This window comes from Artemia franciscana, chromosome 6, assembly GCF_032884065.1.
Source record: "Artemia franciscana chromosome 6, ASM3288406v1, whole genome shotgun sequence".
NCBI classification, from domain to species: domain Eukaryota; kingdom Metazoa; phylum Arthropoda; class Branchiopoda; order Anostraca; family Artemiidae; genus Artemia; species Artemia franciscana.
The window spans coordinates 30,473,769-30,494,743 of NC_088868.1; the positions used below are offsets into that span (position 1 = coordinate 30,473,769).

At 34.5% G+C, this 20,975-nt stretch overlaps 1 protein-coding gene across 4 annotated transcripts in view; it reads right to left on the minus strand.

Moving 5' to 3' along the window:
* Positions 1-20,975, minus strand: part of LOC136028300 (ATP-binding cassette sub-family C member Sur-like) — a 234,735-nt gene that overhangs the window by 146,413 nt on the left and 67,347 nt on the right. For all 4 annotated transcript variants that reach the window (XM_065706058.1, XM_065706059.1, XM_065706061.1 and 1 more), the window contains 2 exons: positions 18,338-18,517; positions 5,587-5,742 (listed from right to left, as the gene is read on the minus strand). In XM_065706058.1, coding sequence (XP_065562130.1) covers positions 5,587-5,742; positions 18,338-18,517 — 336 coding nt within the window. The remainder of the gene's footprint in view (positions 1-5,586; positions 5,743-18,337; positions 18,518-20,975) is intronic.

Here is a 20,975-nt window from a genome sequence, read left to right on the forward strand (position 1 = left end):
AACGGTTTGAAAAAGCAATATTTTATTTTATTCAAAATAAAAAATACGAAATTTTCACTAATCGGAGGGGATGGCCTTAAAACTTGAAAGTTTAAAACTTCATAACTTCATTATAGGATAGAGGTTGCAACTAGTAGGCCCCCCTTCCACCCCTTGCCTTATACGACATAATTTAACTTTTGCGTAATACTCCGTCTTGAATATATACCATATTCTATACATAATGAATAGTCTTCATAAAGCTTAAGCAGCCACCAGTGGATTTAAGTGACGCCAGACCCTCGTTTATAAGGGACAATAAATGTTCATATTAAACTAACTCAGCACTGTTGGTTCATTTGGAAAACTGTATTTAGTTTGTTCTTTGAAGATATCCACTCACCTTCGCCCTTTCGTGCAAGGCCAGGAGACTTGCCATCCCCTAGTACCCAAACAGCTCACTCTGTTCAGACATATGCCTTAGAGTGAAGGAAACCCCCCTTTAAATTCATTCAGAAGGACGGCCACCAGAAAGTTTGAAAAACTATATTTAAACTGAGGTTTTAATTTGAGCTCAGGACCTCCCCCATTTCCCATCCGAAAATATCTGCAAGATTTGGCTCTAGATTGTATGTGTGCTTAGAAATATGCCCAATTTTCCACTCATAGTCTGCTCTCTGCCCCCAAAGTAAATTATCATACAAATGCATATTTCCATCCTATTTCCTGAGGTTTCAGCAAAAAGTCCCCTCTGCCAAAAATATTTCCCCAAAGAAAGAATAACTGATCTCCTGTGCCATACCTATTGAACAAAAATAAACTAATGTACATAAAGTGAAGGAGCCTCAACTGAATCGAATCGGTCAAATAAAAGTTCAAAGGAATTTTCTATATATAATAACCTGCTATTTTGCATGGATTGCGTATACGTTTAGCACAAATGCACCACCACAAAGCAGTATAACCTCTGAAATAGAGAGGTTTGGAGACCAGCCTTTCAATAGTTTTAAATAAGTTGGCTATGTCGGGATTTTCATCCCCTTTGCTACTTAATGAAGGCTAAGAAATTGAAACCCATGTTAGAATGACCCTTTCCCCAATATTTTATTACCACTGGTATGGTAAAAGACCCCTAGAAAAAAAACTAAACATACATCCTTGATCTTAGTTTTTAGAAACAAAATGAAATAAAATGTCGTTTTCACTATTAACCATCTTCTACATTCTGACGACATATCGCTTAAGATGCTTTAATCAGCATAATTTAGTAAGGTCAAAGCACAGATGAAATCTGCCTGTCCATTCAGTAAATGAAAGAAAGGTTGAGATGACTAAGACACGTTCTGTGGATTAAGGATGACAGATTGCCAAAGATTGTACTTGTCGGCCAACCATCTAGGACCGAGCGAAAATCAGATCAACCCCAAAATAGGGGTGGGAAATGTCTTAAAGAAAGAATTAAGGGGAATAAAAACTTCTTGGGAGGTTGTAAAGAGGAAGGATTTGAAGAGATTGAGACGGAGGAGGGGCGTGCACAACTATGTGGGCCTCAGGCTGCTTGGTGCTGCAGTGAGTTGTTAATAGTAGTAGTAGCATTCGATTAAGTGAAAAGCGAGGGCCAAGGGGGCCTTGGCCTCCAAATCTCCATCCTCTGTGAGACCAATAATTGACAAAGACAGCTAAACCTCGTAATATTTGAAATTATATGACGTTTTTCTGGCATAACAGTATTTTTTCAAGCTTGAATACTTGAATATTTTTGTTGGCTAGTCACCCTCTATGAAATATTTTGACCATCACCCTTGACTGCATCTACATCTACTGTATTTACATTTACCCTTAGCTAGTTTGCGAAAAAATTCTCCTCCGGGATTTTCCACTGAACAGTTCTTAATAACGAACTGTAAGTAAGGAGCGACCCGGCTCAATAGTAACTGAAACTCTAATAAACGGAACTTTGAAACCAACAGAAATATAAAAAAAGATTGGAGGCAAACTAGGCCTCCCCACCCCTTTTTCTCCGAAGTCGTCCGATCAAAATTTTGAGATAGCCATTTTGCTCATCATAGTTCAAAGGCCCAATAACTATGCGTTTGAATATAAAATGACCCCCCTCAGTCCCAGGGGAAAGGGTCTTTAAGTGATAAAATTTGCCCATTTTTTACAAATAGCATTTGTTATTGTGAAGTATGTATGTATTTTCGGGTAGGGACAAATTTTTCGCTAGAGGTTTTTCCAAGGGGAAATTTTCTATGAAGAGGGAGGTTCCCAGGGGTGAACTTGTCAGGTGAAATTATGCACTGGATCAATTTGCCAGAATTCCTATACAACATTCTTTTTAAATGCCTTGCTTTCTCATTTGCGTCTCAATTTTACGCGTGGAGTTATTGAATTGTCAAGAGGATATTACAGTAGAGAAGGAGATTTCTCCGTGGAGGTAGGGCCAGATTTCCTGGCATTACTTAAAAACGATCAGAAATTAAATTAAAAAAACAAGTTTTTTCAACTTAAGGTAAGGAGCAACATTACAACTTAAACCAAACAGAAATTATTAGGTGCGTGAAGGGGATTTCCTCCTCCTCAACCCCTCATTCTATATGGTAAAGTTTAAATTTTCTCCCAATCCTTTAAGAGCGACTTCTGAAACACAAGGATCAAGGATCGTTTAATTAGAACAATCAGCCGTTTTTTGTGAAACAGATGTAAACGCCATTTTGGATGAAATTGGGATACTAGCGCTCTCTATGGTAAATTTTCGCGTTCTTTCCAACTGTTCTTTCCAAAGTGGCTGCAATAGGAAGCTTTTTTTTAAAATACTAAAAAAAATTAGTGTAAAGAGCAAGATGTTGAGGATTTGGGCAATCCCCTTCATACACGTGATAGTTTCTGTTCGGTTTTAAGTTTTACTGTTGCTCCTTACTTTCAGTTGAAAAAACTTGTTTTTTTTATTTAATGGGAGAAAAAGTCGGATTCAAGTAGACTAAATTCTTGATTCTAAAATTGTTACTACAAGATTCACACTTTGATAAGTTAAAAAGCTTAAAATTAATTAGACTCTCCACTTCAGGCTTCAAACATATGAGGAATTTCATTGCAGAGATTTCTTCAAGACTGCATACTTTTCTGTAGGTGTTTCCCCCTGTTTCTAAAGCTAATTAAGTGTTCTCACGGTAATAAATTATAACATAATTTTAAAATTACTAATTTTACACTTTGGTAATCAAGGAGGCACACTCGTGCCTCTATAAAGAGGCGACACACGACAATGTTAAGAGATCTTCGGTTCCAGTGGTCGCAGACGGATGGGGAGGGATGCATTTCGTAGCCCGAGCTCCAACTAAGAAACCTGCAAAATTTCATCCCCCTCCAACTTTTTCTTCATGGGGAAAATCTGGCCGAAAGTTTCGACCTGTCAACCCAAGCCCCCCTTTAAGGTTCAGTTAAGGTCCCCTATTCACAAGTTAAGGTCCCCTAGGGCCCAGGAGCTTATCCGCGAAATTTCAGCTTGATCCGATAACTCCTTCCCTGTTTTCCAGAAACCACGCATAGCCACTTAAAATTCATTTACTTTTTTTTCTAGACGCCTACAGGTCACACCCGACATCGGATCTGGGTGTACGAAGACTCATTCGATGCGGAATTCTCCGAGTAAGTGCCCATGAAAGTTTCGTAGGAAAATCTTAACCCCCCGAAAGTTTCGACCCTCCAACCCCCCCCCCCCCCACCCCTTTTAACGTTGTCCGATCGGGCTGAAATTCACAAGTTAAGGTCCCCTACGGCCCAGGAGCTTATCCGCGAAATTTCAGCTCGATCCGATAACTCCTTCCCTGTTTTCCAGAAACCACCCATTAGCTATTTAATTAACGGATTTCTCTCCATAAGAGCCCATGTTAATTTGAAATTTTTAAAAGCTATTGAGAAGTTATATTTACACACATGCAAGTTATTAGCTCAGTTGGTAGAGCGTGAGACTTTTAATCCTCGGGTTAAGGGTTCAAGTCCCTTACGGGAGGTTTTTTTTCACAACATCAAAAAAATTTTGATAACACCTGGACAGCTTATCATTTGAGAGATAACAGAATATTAGCTTCTTATGAGCAAAAGAAACATTTCGGTCATTCTATCTATTTTTTTTCTATTTTATACAATGATTTAAAAGCGGGGGGGGGGAGGTTCCTCTCCTAATTCCTGTACGAGGAGTACAGGAATTATTAAATTACATCCACCATGGATTGTAGAAAAACGTACAGAATTAATATGAAAAAAAATAAACCTGTACAAAAGAGTCTTTAAAAGCGGGGGGTTTGCCTCTCCTAATAGTCTTCTTATAGTCCTAATTTAAAGACTCTTTTGGACAGGTTTTTTTTGTGGGGGGACTTCATTGTTACTAATTACTAGTTTCGGCGCAATGGTTCTCCTGTCCTCTTGTGTTTAACATTTTTCGAAGTTATTCCATTATTCATTCATTTCAATTATTTTTTAATTAAAAGAGGGCCTTTTCGAAGCCAAGAGCGGGGGGTTAGCAAAAAAACAAAAAACCTGTACAAAAGAGTCTTTAAAAGCGGGGGGTTTGGGGGGCGGCAGCCACCCAACTTCCTCTCCTAATTCCTCCACGAGGAGTACAGGAATTATTAAATTACATCCACCATGGATTGTAGAAAAACGTACAGAAATAATATGAAAAAAACTTCGTTTTCTTAAAGAGTTAAAGAGGCTGCGTCCCAAAGTCGAACCTTAAAACGTACAGGAATTAGAAAAGGCAGTTGGGGGGCTGCCGCCCCCCAAACCCCCCGCTTTTAAAGACTCTTTTGGACAGGTTTTTTTTGTGGGGGGACTTCATTGTTACTAATTACTAGTTTCGGCGCAATGGTTCTCCTGTCCTCTTGTGTTTAACATTTTTCGAAGTTATTCCATTATTCATTCATTTCAATTATTTTTTAATTAAAAGAGGGCCTTTCCGAAGCCAAGAGCGGGGGGTTAGCAAAAAAACAAAAAACCTGTACAAAAGAGTCTTTAAAAGCGGGGGGTTTGGGGGGGCGGCAGCCCCCCAACTGCCTTTTCTAATTCCTGTACGTTTTAAGGTTCGACTTTGGGACGCAGCCTCTTTAACTCTTTAAGAAAACGAAGTTTTTTTCATATTATCAGCATGAAAAGTGGGTTTCTTGTAATGAATATTATACTATTCATTTTTTTTCAGGCTGTCAGTTTTTATTAGCGGGTCACTGTATTTACAATTCCCTGCCACCAATCGTTTGAGCTATGATGGAATTTTGTAAACGAAATAAGTTTTGGAGAACAATATGGACAGATACCAGCCTCAGGAACTAGGCTTTGAGGTAAAACACGCTCAAATATAGAGCAAGAGCAACTTAAAGGGAAACAAATTAAGTTCTTAGGTTCCCAATTTCTGTTTTGTCAAGTTACGTATGTCTATTTTAAAACTTGATAGTTTTACATTACTCAGGGAAAATTTCCGGAAATTTACGAAAAAATTTCATTACAACATTGGTAAAATTGCGTTAAAAATTACCATGCATCGCCAGTACTTTCTTTTTGACAATGTGACAGTCAAATGTGCAGCTTTTTTATATAGTATTGAAAACTGACCTGCAGTACAGACTGAAACCGAATTCCTCCGACGGTTATGATATTAGAAGATAGCTGGGATATTATTCCTTGGGCTGATAGCGCCATCAGTTGGAAAACTACAATAACGTAACCATTTCTTAAGAAGGCGTCCCATCGTGCAAACGCGCTATGTCCCTGCAAATAACATAGATTAATATTTATTAACATAAATTATATTTAAGTAATGCTTTAAACATATACTTTAGCCCATAATGCTATGGGCTAAAGCCCATACACTGAGTGCTTGAAAAGTAGTTTTGCAAGAAGTTAACCTTCCATTTCAAATGATCTGTCGAGGTCAGTTATCCCTGAAAATTGTCTTCTTTTTTTATTAATGAAGTTGAATTTTAAGATTTTAACTCTTTTTCATTGCAAGAAGTTTAATTTTGAGATTTTAGATTTAATAGCATTTTACCCTGATAAAATCTTTCATTTTTTTACGGGGACTAAACCCGCACTTGAAGGAGACATATTTATGTCATAAATTATTATTCTACTCATTAATATTATGGTCAGCTCAGTAATATATGCGTTTTTTATCAAACATGTTCCTCAACAAATTCTAAATTTTGTCTGTTTTCCGACTATTATAATTGTTGATTTGAAAATATTTGACTTGATTTCAAGTTAAAAATCAAATTTCAGGAATTGAAATTGAAATAAATAAAGGAACTGAACTACCGACAAAATTTTAGCGGGAAAACATAGGTAAAGATTGACTATTGCATATTAGGCCTAACGCTTTTATTAGCCCAGTACCACAAAAGCTGTCAAAGAAAAAAATTTAATTAAGTATTTAATCAATTAACAATAATAAATTAATTTTTCAACAGTGTCATGAAAGCTGTCATAGAAAATAATTCAATTAAATATTTAATCAATTAACAATAATCAGTTAATTTCTCATCAATATTCAGGATTGGCATATGCTTATACAAGATACATTATGATAGGAAACAATAAATTTTGTATGGCAAAAACGGCGCCGCAATGCGTATTGTAGTTGGTTTAAATTATTGAACTTAAAATTGAATTTAAACATAGAAAGCAAAATTTTAAGAAGCTATGCAAAAGACTTCCACGAAAAAAGATAAATTTCTTTGAATGCCTTTCTGACATAGAATATTACTGTTCCATTTATGCCAATGTATAGATACATTGCCATAAATGTATTAATTTTTTTTTAAAAAAATTTTAAACACATTTTTCATCCACAAAAACGAACGTTTTTTAAACACAAAAAAAGGAACAAACTGAATTGTTGCTTCTTACTTTCAGTTCAAAAAACTAGTTTTTTTATTAATTGCTTATCGTTTTTAAATAATATTGGTAAATCCCGCTCCCCCTCCATGGAAAGATCCCTTCCACCACGAGAAATTTTTCCATGGTTAGATTCTCCCACGTAACTTAATTTAACGATATTTGCGGAACTGATTTTAAAAGACAAATTAACAAGACGGCCAAAGAGGTCAAAACAATTCTTATGAAAATGAGAGTTGCAAGTAAAGCAATTTTCAAATGACTAAAATGAATGAAAGAAAATATCTTTAAAAGATATACATAACAATTTGTGTTTGTTTTAAGTTTTAATGTTATTCCTTACTTTCACATGGAAAAAATTGTTTTATTTTTTTTTATTTAATAACAACCACAAGCCGATCACATACAATATCTTTGGTTTATTATCACATAAAAATCATAGTTATGAGCTTAAAGTAAAATTAAATGCTTTGATTGACCGGAATATAACAAAAACAAATTATTTCTTATATCGGCCAATATTAACAAAATTCGAACTTTAGCGTAAAGAGTGAGGTATTGACGAGGGGGTGAACTTCCTCATATACGTATTATGAGTGGGTTTTTCCCCTCGTCAATTTCTCACTCTTTACGCTAATGTTCGATTTTTGTTCCAATTCTTTAAGAATGACCCCATGAATCACAAGGGCCGTTTAATTGAAATAAATAGCTCATTTGAAATTACTAAAAATACTTTAGCGTAAAGAGCGAGGTATTGACGAGGGTACAAAGCCCCTCATATACGTAATAGTTTCTGTTCGTTTTAAGTTTTAATGTTACTACTTACTTTCAGTTGAAAAAACTCATTTTTTAATTTAATTTCTGTTCGTTTTTTAAATAATGCTGGGACATTCAGCGCCCCATTCATAGAAATTATCTTCCCCCACGAAAAATTCCTCCGTTGAATCCTCCCACGTAACCCAATCCCCTCACCGTTCAACATGAAAAATCCCCCCTGAAAACTTCTGTATACTTAACAATGACAAAAACTATATGTATACAATGGGCAAAGTTCATAACTTGCAGCCCTTCCCCCGGGGACAGTGGGGGATTGAGTCATTTTTGTTCCAATTCTTTAAGAATGACCGCATGAATCACAAGGGCCGTTTAATTGAAATAAATAGCTCATTTGAAATTACTAAAAATACTTTAGCGTAAAGAGCGAGGTATTGACGAGGGTACAAAGCCCCTCATATACATAATAATTTCTGTTCGTTTTAAGTTTTAATGTTACTACTTACTTTCAGTTGAAAAAACTCATTTTTTAATTTAATTTCTGTTCGTTTTTTAAATAATACTGGGACATTCAGCGCCCCATTCATAGAAATTATCTTCCCCCGCGAAAAATTCCTCCGTTGAATCCTCCCACGTAACCCAATCCACTCACCGTTCAACATGAAAAATCCCCCCTGAAAACTTCCCTATACTTACCAATGACAAAAACTATATGTATACAATGGGCAAAGTTCATAACTTGCAGCCCTTCCCCCGGGGACAGTGGGGGATTGAGTCATCCTTGAAGTCATAGATATTAGATATTTTGACAATATTGAACAAAATGGCTATCTCAAAATTTTGATCCAGTGATTTTAGGGGGAAAATGAGCGTGGGAGGGGGCTTAGTTGCCCTCCAGTTATTCGGTCACTTAAAAAGGGCACTAGAACTTTTTTCCGTTAGAATGAGCCTTTCACAAAATTTGAGGGTCACTGGGTCGATACGATGAACCCTGGGGAAAAAAAACAACAAAAAACAAAAGAACCACTGAACACACGCATCTGTGATCTCTTTTCTGGCAAAAAATATAAAATTCCACATTTGCGCAGATAGGAGCTTGAAACCTCTACACTAGGGTCCTCTGATATTTTGAATCTACTGGTAGGATTTTCATTAAGATTCTAGGACCTTTAGAGAGCGTTTCCCCCTTTTTTCGAAAATGAGGCAAATTTTCTCAGGCTCGTAACTTTGGATGGGTAAGATTAAACTTGATCAAAAATATATATTTAAAATCAAAATAAAGATCTTGTTCTTTTGATATATCTATTGGTATCAAAATTCGGTTTTTTAGAGTTTCGGTAACTATTGAGCCGTGTCACTCCTTACTTACAGTTCGTTACCACAAACTGTTTGAAATTGGCATATTAGTAATCTAGACACTAAAGCAGAAAAATTGTAATAAGCCAAGTTCAAACATCAGTGAATATTCGTGCTTCATTCGGTTTTATTAATTAAAATTGACCATTTGAAAATGTCTGTTAATAAATTCTAAAAATCTTAATACATGGTTTTTAGTCAAAATAGCCTTAACCCAGCTCAAATTACTAAATATCAATTTTGGTCAAGCGTAGACAAAAAAAGAAAAAAGAGAAGTAGAAGAACATAAAAAAAAATATTTACTGAAAATAAATCATATTTTTGATATTCAATTTTTTTATAAGTGGTTGATTTAATATAGGTATTTTATATTCGTACATTTCTTGTAGCAAAGACGTTATAGCCTACTTAACAAAACATTTTATTTGACAACATCGGTAGAATAGTACTGACAACTGCAACTAGATCAGTTTTTTTCGTTTTTTTTTTTTTAACATAGAGACAAACATCTTGATAAAAATAATCTTAAGATGGAGCCTTCATCTGTTATACTCTATATTAATTTCCTAAAATTAACACGTGTAGACACAAAGCAACCTCATGTAACTTCGTTATTTTAAATTTGGGTTGAATAGAAAGGATTTGAAGAATTTTTGTTGGTGGTATAGTTGGATTTAGGAAAGGAAGAAATTTTTAGGAAAGTTTAGGTTGGTGGCAGGCCCCCACTTTTGCCCTATGTATGGATGTATGAATCAGAATCTCTTTCATTTTGTATCCGAGCGTGAAGGGCTATCTGAGTCAGAGAGTGAATATTCTGGAGGAGTGTTTGGGAATGAATGTTGGTTCATTGAGCGAGTGTCAAAGAGCAACGCGTATGTTATCAAACAGCTGAGCAAGTTTCCTTGTATAAGGATTAAACATAGGGATATTAGGGATGTTTGAGAGGATAGTTTGTAAGGGATTTTTAGGTATTAGGGTTATTGTTTTTAGTTTGATAATGTTAACCTTGTTGTGTTTTCTTTTTCCTTGATTTATATTATTTAAGTCGTATTTTGTTCTTCAAGCCTTGATTGTAGGCTGTATTTTGTGTTGCTAGGGCCCACAGTCTTTTTGCAACAACTTTTATCTTATCTACCTTATCGGTGTATCTATTTTTTTCATCTTAATCCTAATATGATTCATTTTTTTTTAGCATCCAATACAGTATCATCCAGTATCGCTGACAAATAATCGCTTATAAGTAGATTTGTCAACATCTCTAAGTTAAAGTTAGCATGTGTTTTTAGATGTTTCTAGCTGTTGGGGTGGCGCTTTGCGCCCCCCAAGCCCCCCCCCCCCGCGCGCCTAAGTCGTTACGCGCCATATTAGTTACGCGCCATTGTAGTTGTGTCCCTGTGTCCCACCTGTGAATATATATATATATATATATATATATATATATATATATATATATATATATATATATATATCTATATATATAAAAATAAGTTGTCTGTCTGTGGATGTGTGGATGGATGTGTCAGGTGACGTCACCTGAAAAAACTGGATCAGGTGACGTCAAAACTGAAAAAACTAAAAAAGGCAAAAACTACAAAAAAAACTAAAAACTAATAAAAAAAATAAAAAAGCTAAAAAACTAAAAAAACTAAAAAAAGGCAAAAACTACAAAAAAAACTAAAAACTAATAAAAAAGCTAAAAAACTAAAAAAACTAAAAAAAGGCAAAAACTACAAAAAAAACTAAAAACTAATAAAAAAAAATAAAAAAGCTAAAAAACTAAAAAAACTAAAAAAACTAAAAAAAAGGTAAAAAACGAAAAAAACTAAAAACTAAAAAAAACTAAAAAAAAGGGAAAAAACTGAAAAATAAGCTAAAATAAAGGTAAAAACCAATAAAAAACTAAAAAAAAACTGAAAAAACTAAAAAAAGGCAAAAACTACAAAAAAAACTAAAAACTAATAAAAAAAAGTAAAAAAGCTAAAAAACTAAAAAAACTAAAAAAACTAAAAAAAGGTAAAAAACTAAAAAAAATAAAAAATAAAAAAAAACTAAAAAAAAGGAAAAAACTGAAAAATAAGCTAAAATAAAGGTAAAAACCAATAAAAAACTAAAAAGAAAAAAAGGAAAAAACTAAAAAAAATTTTCATCTAAAAAACTAAAAAAAACTAAAAAAGGTAAAAACTAAAAGAACTAAAAAAGAAAAAAATAAATGACGAAACTCAAAGAGAAAGCGACCAGGACAAAAGGAATGTTCGATTAGCAATCAACAAAGCACCGGGAAGCACCGGGACACAGGGAGTATGAATGACGACCAGGACATAAGTAAAAAAAAAAAATTAACAAAACTAAAAAGAAGTTAAAAACTACAAAAAAACTAAAAAGAAAAAAAAACTAAAAACTAATAAAAAAACTAAAAAATCTAAAAATCTAAATAAACTAAAAAAGAAAAAAAAGGAAAAAAATAAAGGAGAAAAACCAACGGGGACACCGGGGGAAACAGGGGGATATAAATGACGACCGGGACAAAAAAACTAAAAAGAAAAAAAAACTAAAAACTAATAAAAAAACTAAAAAATCTAAAAATCTAAATAAGCTAAAAAAGAAAAAAAAGGAAAAAAATAAAGGAGAAAAACAAAACTAAAAAACGAATGTATATACAGACCGGGACACCGGGATACAAATGACGACCGGGACACAGGGAATATAAATGACGACCGGGACACAGGGACACAACTACAACGGGGACACCGGGGGAAACAGGGGGATGTAAATGACGACCGGGACACCGGGACAGGGAATGGTCGATTAGCAATCACCATCAACAAAGCTCAAGGGCAATCATTAGAATCATGAGGTATAGATCTGAATACAGATTGTTTTCCCATGGACCATTATATGTTGCATGTTCAAGAGTCGGTAAACCTGACAATCTATTTATATGCAAAGACAATGGGACAGCAAAGAATGTTGTATATTCGCAAGTTTTACGTAGTTAAAACCATATATATATATATATATATATATATATATATATATATATATATATATATATATATATATATATATATATATATATATATATATATATATATATCTATCTATATTCACAGGTGGGACATAGGGACACAACTACAATGGCGCGTAACTATTATGGCGCGTAACGACTTACGCGCGCGGGGGGGCTTGGGGGGGCGCGAAGCGCCCCCACCAACTAGGTGTTGGGGTGGCGCGAAGCGCCACCCCAACAGCTAGTATATATATATATGTTTTTAACTACGTAAAACTTGCGAATATACAACATTCTTCGCTGTCCCATTGTCTGTGCATATAAATAGATTGTCAGGTTTACCGACTCTTGAACATGCAACATATAATTGTCCGTGGGAAAACAATCCGTATTTAGATCTATACCTCATGGTTCTAATGATTGCCCTTGAGCTTTGTTGATGGCGATTGCTAATCAACCATTCCCTGTGTCGCCGTCGTCATTTATATATCCCCCTGTGCCCCCCGGCGTCCCCGTTGTAGTTGCGTCCCTGTGTTCCGGTCGTCATTTATATTCCCTGTGTCCCGGTCGTCAGTTGTGTCCCGGTGTCCCGGTCTGTATATACATTCGTTTTTGAATTGGTCTTTTTTTTAGTTTTTTACCTTTATTTTAGTTTTTTTTTTTTAGTTATACCTCATGATTCTAATGATTGCCCTTGAGCTTTGTTGATGGTGATTGCTAATCGAACATTCCCTGTGTCCCCATCGTCATTTATATATCCCCCTGTACCCCCGGGCGTCCCTGTTGTAGTTGTGTCCCTGTGTCCCGGTCGTCATTTATATTCCCTGTGTCCCGGTCGTCATTTGTGTCCCGGTGTCCCGGTCTGTATATACATTCATTTTTGAATTGGTATATGATGAAATAAATTTTTGTGTTTTTCCCCTTTTTTTTCTTTTTAGTTTTTTTTTGGTTTTTACCTTTTTTTGTTTTTTTTAGTTTTTTTCTTTTTTCTTTTTAGTTTTTTTTTTGTAGTTTTTACCTTTTTAATTTTTTTTATTTTTATTTTTTTTTAGTTTTGTATAATACACCACGACATCATATACATCAGGGTATCCTTGTGTATATGGTGTATATATCATCCTAATGTATATTATAAAAAACCAAGGCATTTCTATAGTTTCCATCTTGGTTTATTAAATTTGACTTGTGAAGGTTGGAATATTGCAAGAAAAAGAAAAAAATACTACGCACCATTTTTCTATCGCTCTTATAATACAAAATGGAAAACACGTGGTTGCTTTTCTAAAGTTCCAGTAGGAAAGAAACTTCTCCATATTATTATTCTAAAACTCATTTGTAAAATTTTCAGCCGTTTTGAAAAAAAAACAACAATTATCCATTATCAAATATGTTAAATACTGTCTAGTAATTATTTTCTTTTTTATTTAGTTTTGGCCCGCGTGTGCCCATGAAAAATGTCATTCAATGATAAAGTCAAAGTTGTCTAACCTCGTTAGAATGAGTATACATTCTTTTTAGTACATTCCTTTTAGTGAAATAGATAAACAGAACAAAAATATTATAATAATTCCAGAGCGTTCAATTCTTACTTCGATGATAAATAGCGTACATCTTATCAATTTACAAAGTTAGTGGAGCCTCTTTCTTCAGTTGTTTATTTTTTGCAGTTTATTTATGTTTCCTACTTTCTTTGGGATTTTCTAAGGTCAAATGTCAGGATGAGGCTTTGACCTGCTAACAATGCCCTACTGTTGCTATCAAAAGACGGCATTAAGTTAAGTTTAAACAGAAGTTCGTCTTTAAATGACAAGATGACGACACAGTCTGAATTCTGGATCATATGTTTGATTAATTCAATGCTTCTGAAAATTTCGAGGTTTCACCAAGTTTTGAAAAATGATCTGACTGAAAGATCTCCTAAAAATCTCACCGGAAATCCCATTAAATTAATATTGTACACCCAATATCAAGCAGGCTATCCCTTTACCATTATGAAACATGCGCGTAAACAATTAGTAATTTGTATTATTTACGACCCCTACCCCAGGAGGTGCAGGATAGGGGTAATATTAATTGGACCTTCTGACCATTTTGAACAAATTGCTGTCTCAAAATTTCGAGCAGATAGATTTGATGTGACGGAGGGGTAGGGTAACAAAAAAGGACAGGACACGGGCGGGTTATCAACCAATCAATTTTGATTCTTTAAAATGGCAATCGAACGTTGAATTTCTTATCAAATGTCTTCCTCCGAAGTTTTTACGACCATCCCTATTTAAGACGTCTTGGAAATACAAAATAATAAAACTTTGGAAGCTAGGGCTGTTTTAAAAAGTTTTTTAAACAAAATCTAAAATAACCGTAATTAAAATACAACTAGAATATTTATATTGCTTTTACATCTGACTCAGTTATTGTTCCGGGTAATGCCAGATGGCGACTGTTGTTTTTTTCTCAGACACGAACTTGAATTTCCACTGTTATTAGTTTCCCACACTCTTTGAACCAGGTCCTGTAATATTTAATCGAGGTAACCAGCATGTTTGTGAATCAAATAATTTTAAAGAAAAGTTGCAGAGATTTTTGACACAAAATAATCCAACTTATGAGTACACCAGTAATCCATGGGTCACCCACTCCCGCCACCTGATATAAACCATGGAGCACTAGGTGTGACAGACCCCTCCGCCATTTTTAGCACTATTCCGCCACACCCAGTATAGTCTTCACAACCCTTGGGGCGGTTCTTCAACTGTTGTCACGCGCCATCTTGTGTAAACAATTTCTTAAAGTTGGCAACCCCTCGCTGACTATCAACTCAATGAATGAAATAATCTTGTCATTAATAGAGCACTACTTTAGTCTTATAGACAATAGAAAAAATACTGGTAAACGAAACAATTTCAAATTGGTATGATTGTGAGCCCTCTAACACAGATCTAACGTCAATAATAAAAGGGACTTCATGTCACAACCCTGCCTTCTATTTTAGATACCCAAGGGCTTTTCTTTCAAAATGATTTAGGTCAGATACCCGAGGTCAATGGTCAAAATGGTTTAATTAGGCCATGTAACTTAAGTTTAAAACGATTATGATGCAACATATATTCTAATAACCCTCCCTGAGCTATAGTCATACTTTAAATTATCCACCCTCTCCCTACTTATGTTTATCACTTACCGTACTCGAGGCCGTATCCAGGTGGGATTAGGGGGTTGGACCCCCCCCCCTAAAAAATAAATATGTCCGAATCGTAACTAAAATGAAAATAAATAAATCTATGATGTGTCTTTAAGTTTTGTAACCCCCCGCCCCCAGAAAAAAATCTTGAATACGATTTCGTCCATACTACTAAAATGATTCACAGGCTTCAATTAGGCATTCGAGACCGTAAGAACTTAGTTTATCGGTTGATGGAAACAAATAGAAACGCGGATGAAGCATTAAATAGAAAATCAGAGTTCTACCCTCCAGCAGTCAAAGACTTTGTTGATAATTACAGACACCATTATTAAACAAGAAAAACTGGAATTTCGTTGGTTCTTTGTCAGTAAGCAGACTATGTAGGTGTGACCATGATTCAAAAATAAACTAAATTGTAAATCTCCCTTGACATTACTCCAGGTCATGCCAAATTAAGGTAGTAGGGCAAGATTTAGCTCGTACAAAAACTAACGTCCTCCTTTCAAGGTTGAAGTAGCGTCAATGACTATCTTTTGCAAGTAGTGGTGTTGTTGGGTGAGGGGTGAGAGGAGGCAGTTGCCCCCAATACTTGGAAAAAACTATAATTGTTAAGTAGCTTTAAAACTATTGCTCATTTTAAGTGTCAAAATTGCTCTTTACTTTGAGCAGGTATTTTCGTTAAATTAGTCCATGCTCGTTTTTAACATAAAGGAAACAAGAAAAATGGGGGTCCATTACGCTTTCATAATGTTTCACAGTAATATTTTTCTAAATATACTGCTTCTTAAACCATATCATCAAGTGAAAATGCGCCCCTAGTTAATGGCTAAATTGAAAATTGTTCTATACTTCCTATTTCGCCATATTTGCTCCGGTCAATTTTTCCCTGATATCTAAGGTGCTTTTACTTCCTAAAATCTACCAGTCAAAGATTAGATTGTTTCGTTTTAAAACTTTCAAAAGTGGAAATGAATACACGCTCTACACCTGCAAATAGGACAGAAATGGAGCCATTGAAGAGTAAGAAAGCAGATATACAGAGACTGGCACGTACGCAGGGGCGGGGACCTTCAGGCCCGTGCCCCCCAATATTCTGTGAAATGTTCAATTTCCCCATGGTTTCTTGGGATTTCTGGCAAAAGTTGAACCCTTATTAGGAATCCAGATACATTTGTGAAGCATTTTTTGGGAATTTTACAGCATGCAATTATCCGGTCAAGTCACTGCCCAATTATTAACCCATTTTTTGTCTAACTTTTTACCCTCTTTGAAGTAATTAGCGATTGCGCTTTTTTTTCGTAAAGAGAGTTTGCTTTCCACAACAAAATAGAATTATCCGTGATATTAGGGCGTTTAACCCCCCTTTTCAGGATAAAGTAGCCTACAGCTTTTAATGGATCAATTTAGGAAGAAGGCTTTAGTCTTCTTCCCTCCATCCGCTACAATACTACAGATTAAAGTTAATCTGTATTTTCCGATATACGTGCTTTTTGCATTTTTTTATATACTAAATAAAAAAAAGTGCTACTTTATATCTGCTGTTTCAAAGGTTTTGCCCCCCCCCCCGAAAAAAATTCCTGCGTACGTGCCTGTACAGAGAATATATTTTTCTGAATGAAAAAGAAATCATTGAAAAAGAAAATAAAACTTAGTGCCTTTTATAATGATATTCGTACTGTAACTAGATAGGTCAAATCAGTTTTAGTCTGGTCATGGAATTTGGTAGAGGGGGGTCCGCTCGAGGAATCATTTACTCGGTTTAATGTTTATTTCCAGTATTTAATTGAAACTCTGATTCCCTCATTTGTCATATAAATGCCTAATAAGCGCTGATAACGTCCCATTCCTTACGTTTTAGATTCACATACTAACCCATAAATGTAGGACTGCCTCTAAGTATATTACTATGCTGACTTTTTGCTATTTTCGCTTTTCTAAATATTTCTTTTAACCAGCTCTAAAAAAAGAATTGACATAAAAATGCAAGGAACTATATTTGAAACTAGAAATTTCAGATTATATTTGAAATTATTTCACACAAAATCAACACTCATTGTGAGACGTTCATCTCTGCATCAGTAAAATATACGAAATGTGTGCTGAGAATAGAATAAAGTGAATTTAAACCAAATTTGCTTATATTTCTCACAACTTTCAAATTTCTCGTGCACGTAAAAGCGGCACCACCCCAATTTCCTTTTCTATTTCATCATCAGTTTTATCATGCAGCACAAAGAGGCCGAGCTTTGCTTTTGAAGGATATGCCTCCCATACCCTGATTTATACACGAAAAACTTTTGTGTAGTATATCTAGAATTCATTTTTTAAAAACAAAGATACAAGGGGAAGGTAGCTTTCAAATTCTAGGAGTCAATTTTTTCTTCCAATTTGCAATTTTCAATTTTTCCAATTTTTCCCTGGCAATTTTAATTAATTTTAGGTTTCTTCCGTAATGGTGACAAGAATGGTTCAGATTTTCTGGATATTCTTTTTCAAACAATGCCCAATGGATAAGTTAATAATTCTAGCTTTATTTTTCGAATACTTTTAATTTGATATACAGTCGTTATTTAAGGGCGGGGAACATATCACAGGATAATGTTACACAATCTCTGGCAACACTTTGAAGTATCCTGATCTTTACTTAGACAGCGCTATTGCGCTGCCTATGATTTTTGTTTCGGCTTTATGTGGCCTGCTCATATCAATGCTATTTATTAATATAAATCAACCAACCCACAAACAAATCAATTTATACTACTGTCGCATCATGCACTTGATATGCCTGGCATTTACTAAAAAAGAGGGGTTTAGGGGTATTTACATACTTTTATGACATTTTGCATGCATTCGCCAAGCGAAAATAAATCACATTCGCTGTAAAAAAAAGTCTTTTGAGTTATAGAAAACTACATGGTTATCAGCCATGCTTTACCCATCACTGAAGTTTTCAGGATCTACGGATGTCCTTTTTCAGTAACCTTGATTTGAGACACAACAATGGCCTAATTTTCTCTGCATGGGAAATATAATTAATCCAGGAAACGCAAAAGCGACTGAAAACTGGAACGAAAAACTGATTTATGTAGGGAATGCCTTTTAACCAGGTATGGCCATTTTTGTCAGAATATCTCGAATATAATACTTACTGAATTGGATTGAAGCATTGAATCAGAAGATTGCTGATTAGTTGAAACATATTCGATGATACCAGAAACACAAAGTGAGGGTATTATGGCTAGCACATCGCCAACTAGCTTCAGTAAACCGCTCAATAGCAGTGGTTTCTTCAAAACTAGCCAGAAGTTTGGAACAGATGAAACATCACACTTAAAAAAAGTAAATAAGCAAAATCAAGTAAATAAAAAAAACTAAAAATGAAAAAAAAATAAAAGAAAATGTAATTAAAATCAAAATAAAAAGAACATAACTTCGAAGACCACACTGCCTTTCCATGATAAAAACATAACAGTTCAAAATAGGGATGAAACATTTTAATCGACAGTGAACAAATACATATATATATATATATATATATATATATATATATATATATATATATATATATATATATATATATATATATATATATATATATATATATATATATATATATATATCTATATATAAAAAAATAAGTTGTCTGTCTGTGTGTCTGTCTGTCAGGTGACGTCATGTTTCTGTGTCGACTGACGTCATGAAGTTAGTTGTCGTCATTTTTGCTATGACGGTGACGTCATTAAAGATATTTAAGACATATATGTTCACGTAGAAATCTATTAATGTTTAAGTTTAAAATGACTGATGAACTTACAATGGCAAAAGCCGATGAAGATGCTCAAAGAGTCTATGCCAAAAAACTTGCTGCTGATAGAGAAAGTCAGAAAAGAAAGCGTGCCGAGGAATCAAAAGAACAGCAAGGAAACAGGCTTGAGGCTAAAGAACGCAAAACCGCGCAGTTAGATGAAGATCCACCTGGACAGCGAGAGTCAAAACATATCAAAACTGAAAATGATAGCGATGATGATTGGGTTTGGGATTTTGACTTGGATAAGGTCATCAATGCCTACCAGATTTTAGTTAAAAAAAACAAAGGTTTGGCGATATGTATTTCATAGTGAAGCTGAAAAATAAAGAAGAAAAAGAAAACTGAAAAAAGAAAAAATGTAAAAAACTAAAAAATACTAAAAAGAAAAAACACTCAAAGAGAAATTACAGACCGGGACAGAGGGAATATAAATAACGACCGGGACACTCAAAGAGAAATTACAGACTGGGATACCGGGACACAAATGACGACCGGGACACAGGGAATATAAATGACGACCAGGACACAGGTATTTAAGAATATCGTTCAGAGACAAATTTTTAATTGTAAGAAGACCGTTGAAAGAGAAATTTCTAATTGTAAAATGACTGAAGAACCTGCAATGGTACCACCATCGAAGTAGATAACCAGTGGGTTGTTCCATATTCCCCATTAGTGCGAAACGTCAACCCCAAGTCAAATTCGTGCATTGTTTGGCATCATTTTAACAACTTGCTCTCCATCAGCTCCTACAGAGTTATGGGAAAAATAAAAGTCAAAAATGTCCGAAGATATACTCCATCGAAAACAGTTAGAGACGTCAGATATGACTTTTGATTTTACATCAGAAATTTATAACTACACTTTAGTTATTATAGAAGATTTGTGCGTACGTATGGCAAACAAACCTCTTCAGGATTTGGGAATGCCTTCATCTAACCGTATCGCTGCTGTTTCGACATGTGTAGAATTGGATCGTGAACAAAGTTACAGTACGAGTGATACAAAATATGTACAAAATAACATTTCCAAGTTAAGGTCGGAACAAAAAGACATTTATGATACGATAGACTCAATTTCAGGACGTATACAACTACCTGCTGATTTCTGTAATTTAGTGACGTCCAAAAATGAATTGATTGAAAAAGTATTTCCGAATATTCTAAAAAATTATAAAAATAATAAATGGCTAAGTGAAAGAGCGATTCTCGCTTTAAGAAATATCAACCCACCAAAGCTTTGCAATGGCACGCGACTTGCCGTAAAAAACTGGCAAATACAACTGGGTAAGAAAGGGCTATTTAGCATACCTGTTTGACTTACACTTAATCAATATTACGACTAGCCCAAAAAAGGACAATTAACGTCAAAAACAAACCGATTGAAATAAGTACATTTTTTTGACATGAAAATAAATGATATTAATATTTCTGTTCCTATCTGGTTGAACTATTACAGGAGATTGGCTAATATCAGAATTAACTCATCATGCTTGCCATCTTATTCTATGTTGGGAAATAATTTTGAAAACACTGTCCAGGAATCTTAAAAACATTGATAAAACAATGATAAAACATTGCAACTACAATGAACCATACACTAAATTTCACAATGTATAAAAAACCAAAAAAAAAAAAAAAACAACAACAGAGATTAAGCACTAGAATAATGCAAAGTTCACTAAATAAAAGAAAATCACGCTAGAAAATATAAGAATGAGAAGATAATAAATAAAAGATCAGAAACAGAGTCGAATTTATTTCATTTATTTATTTACTTTTTTATTATTATTATTAATGGAAGGGACGAGTCTGGGCCGAGTTAGAAATTTTTGTTATGAGGGATGTTTGACTTGTGCACATCACATCTCGAGGCTTGGTTTCAAATGTGTGATAAGAAATAACTTTAATTCATGCGATAGTCCCCTGCCTAGTTTGCGATTTTAGGGATTTTTGAGGTGAATGATAGTATTTTTTTTT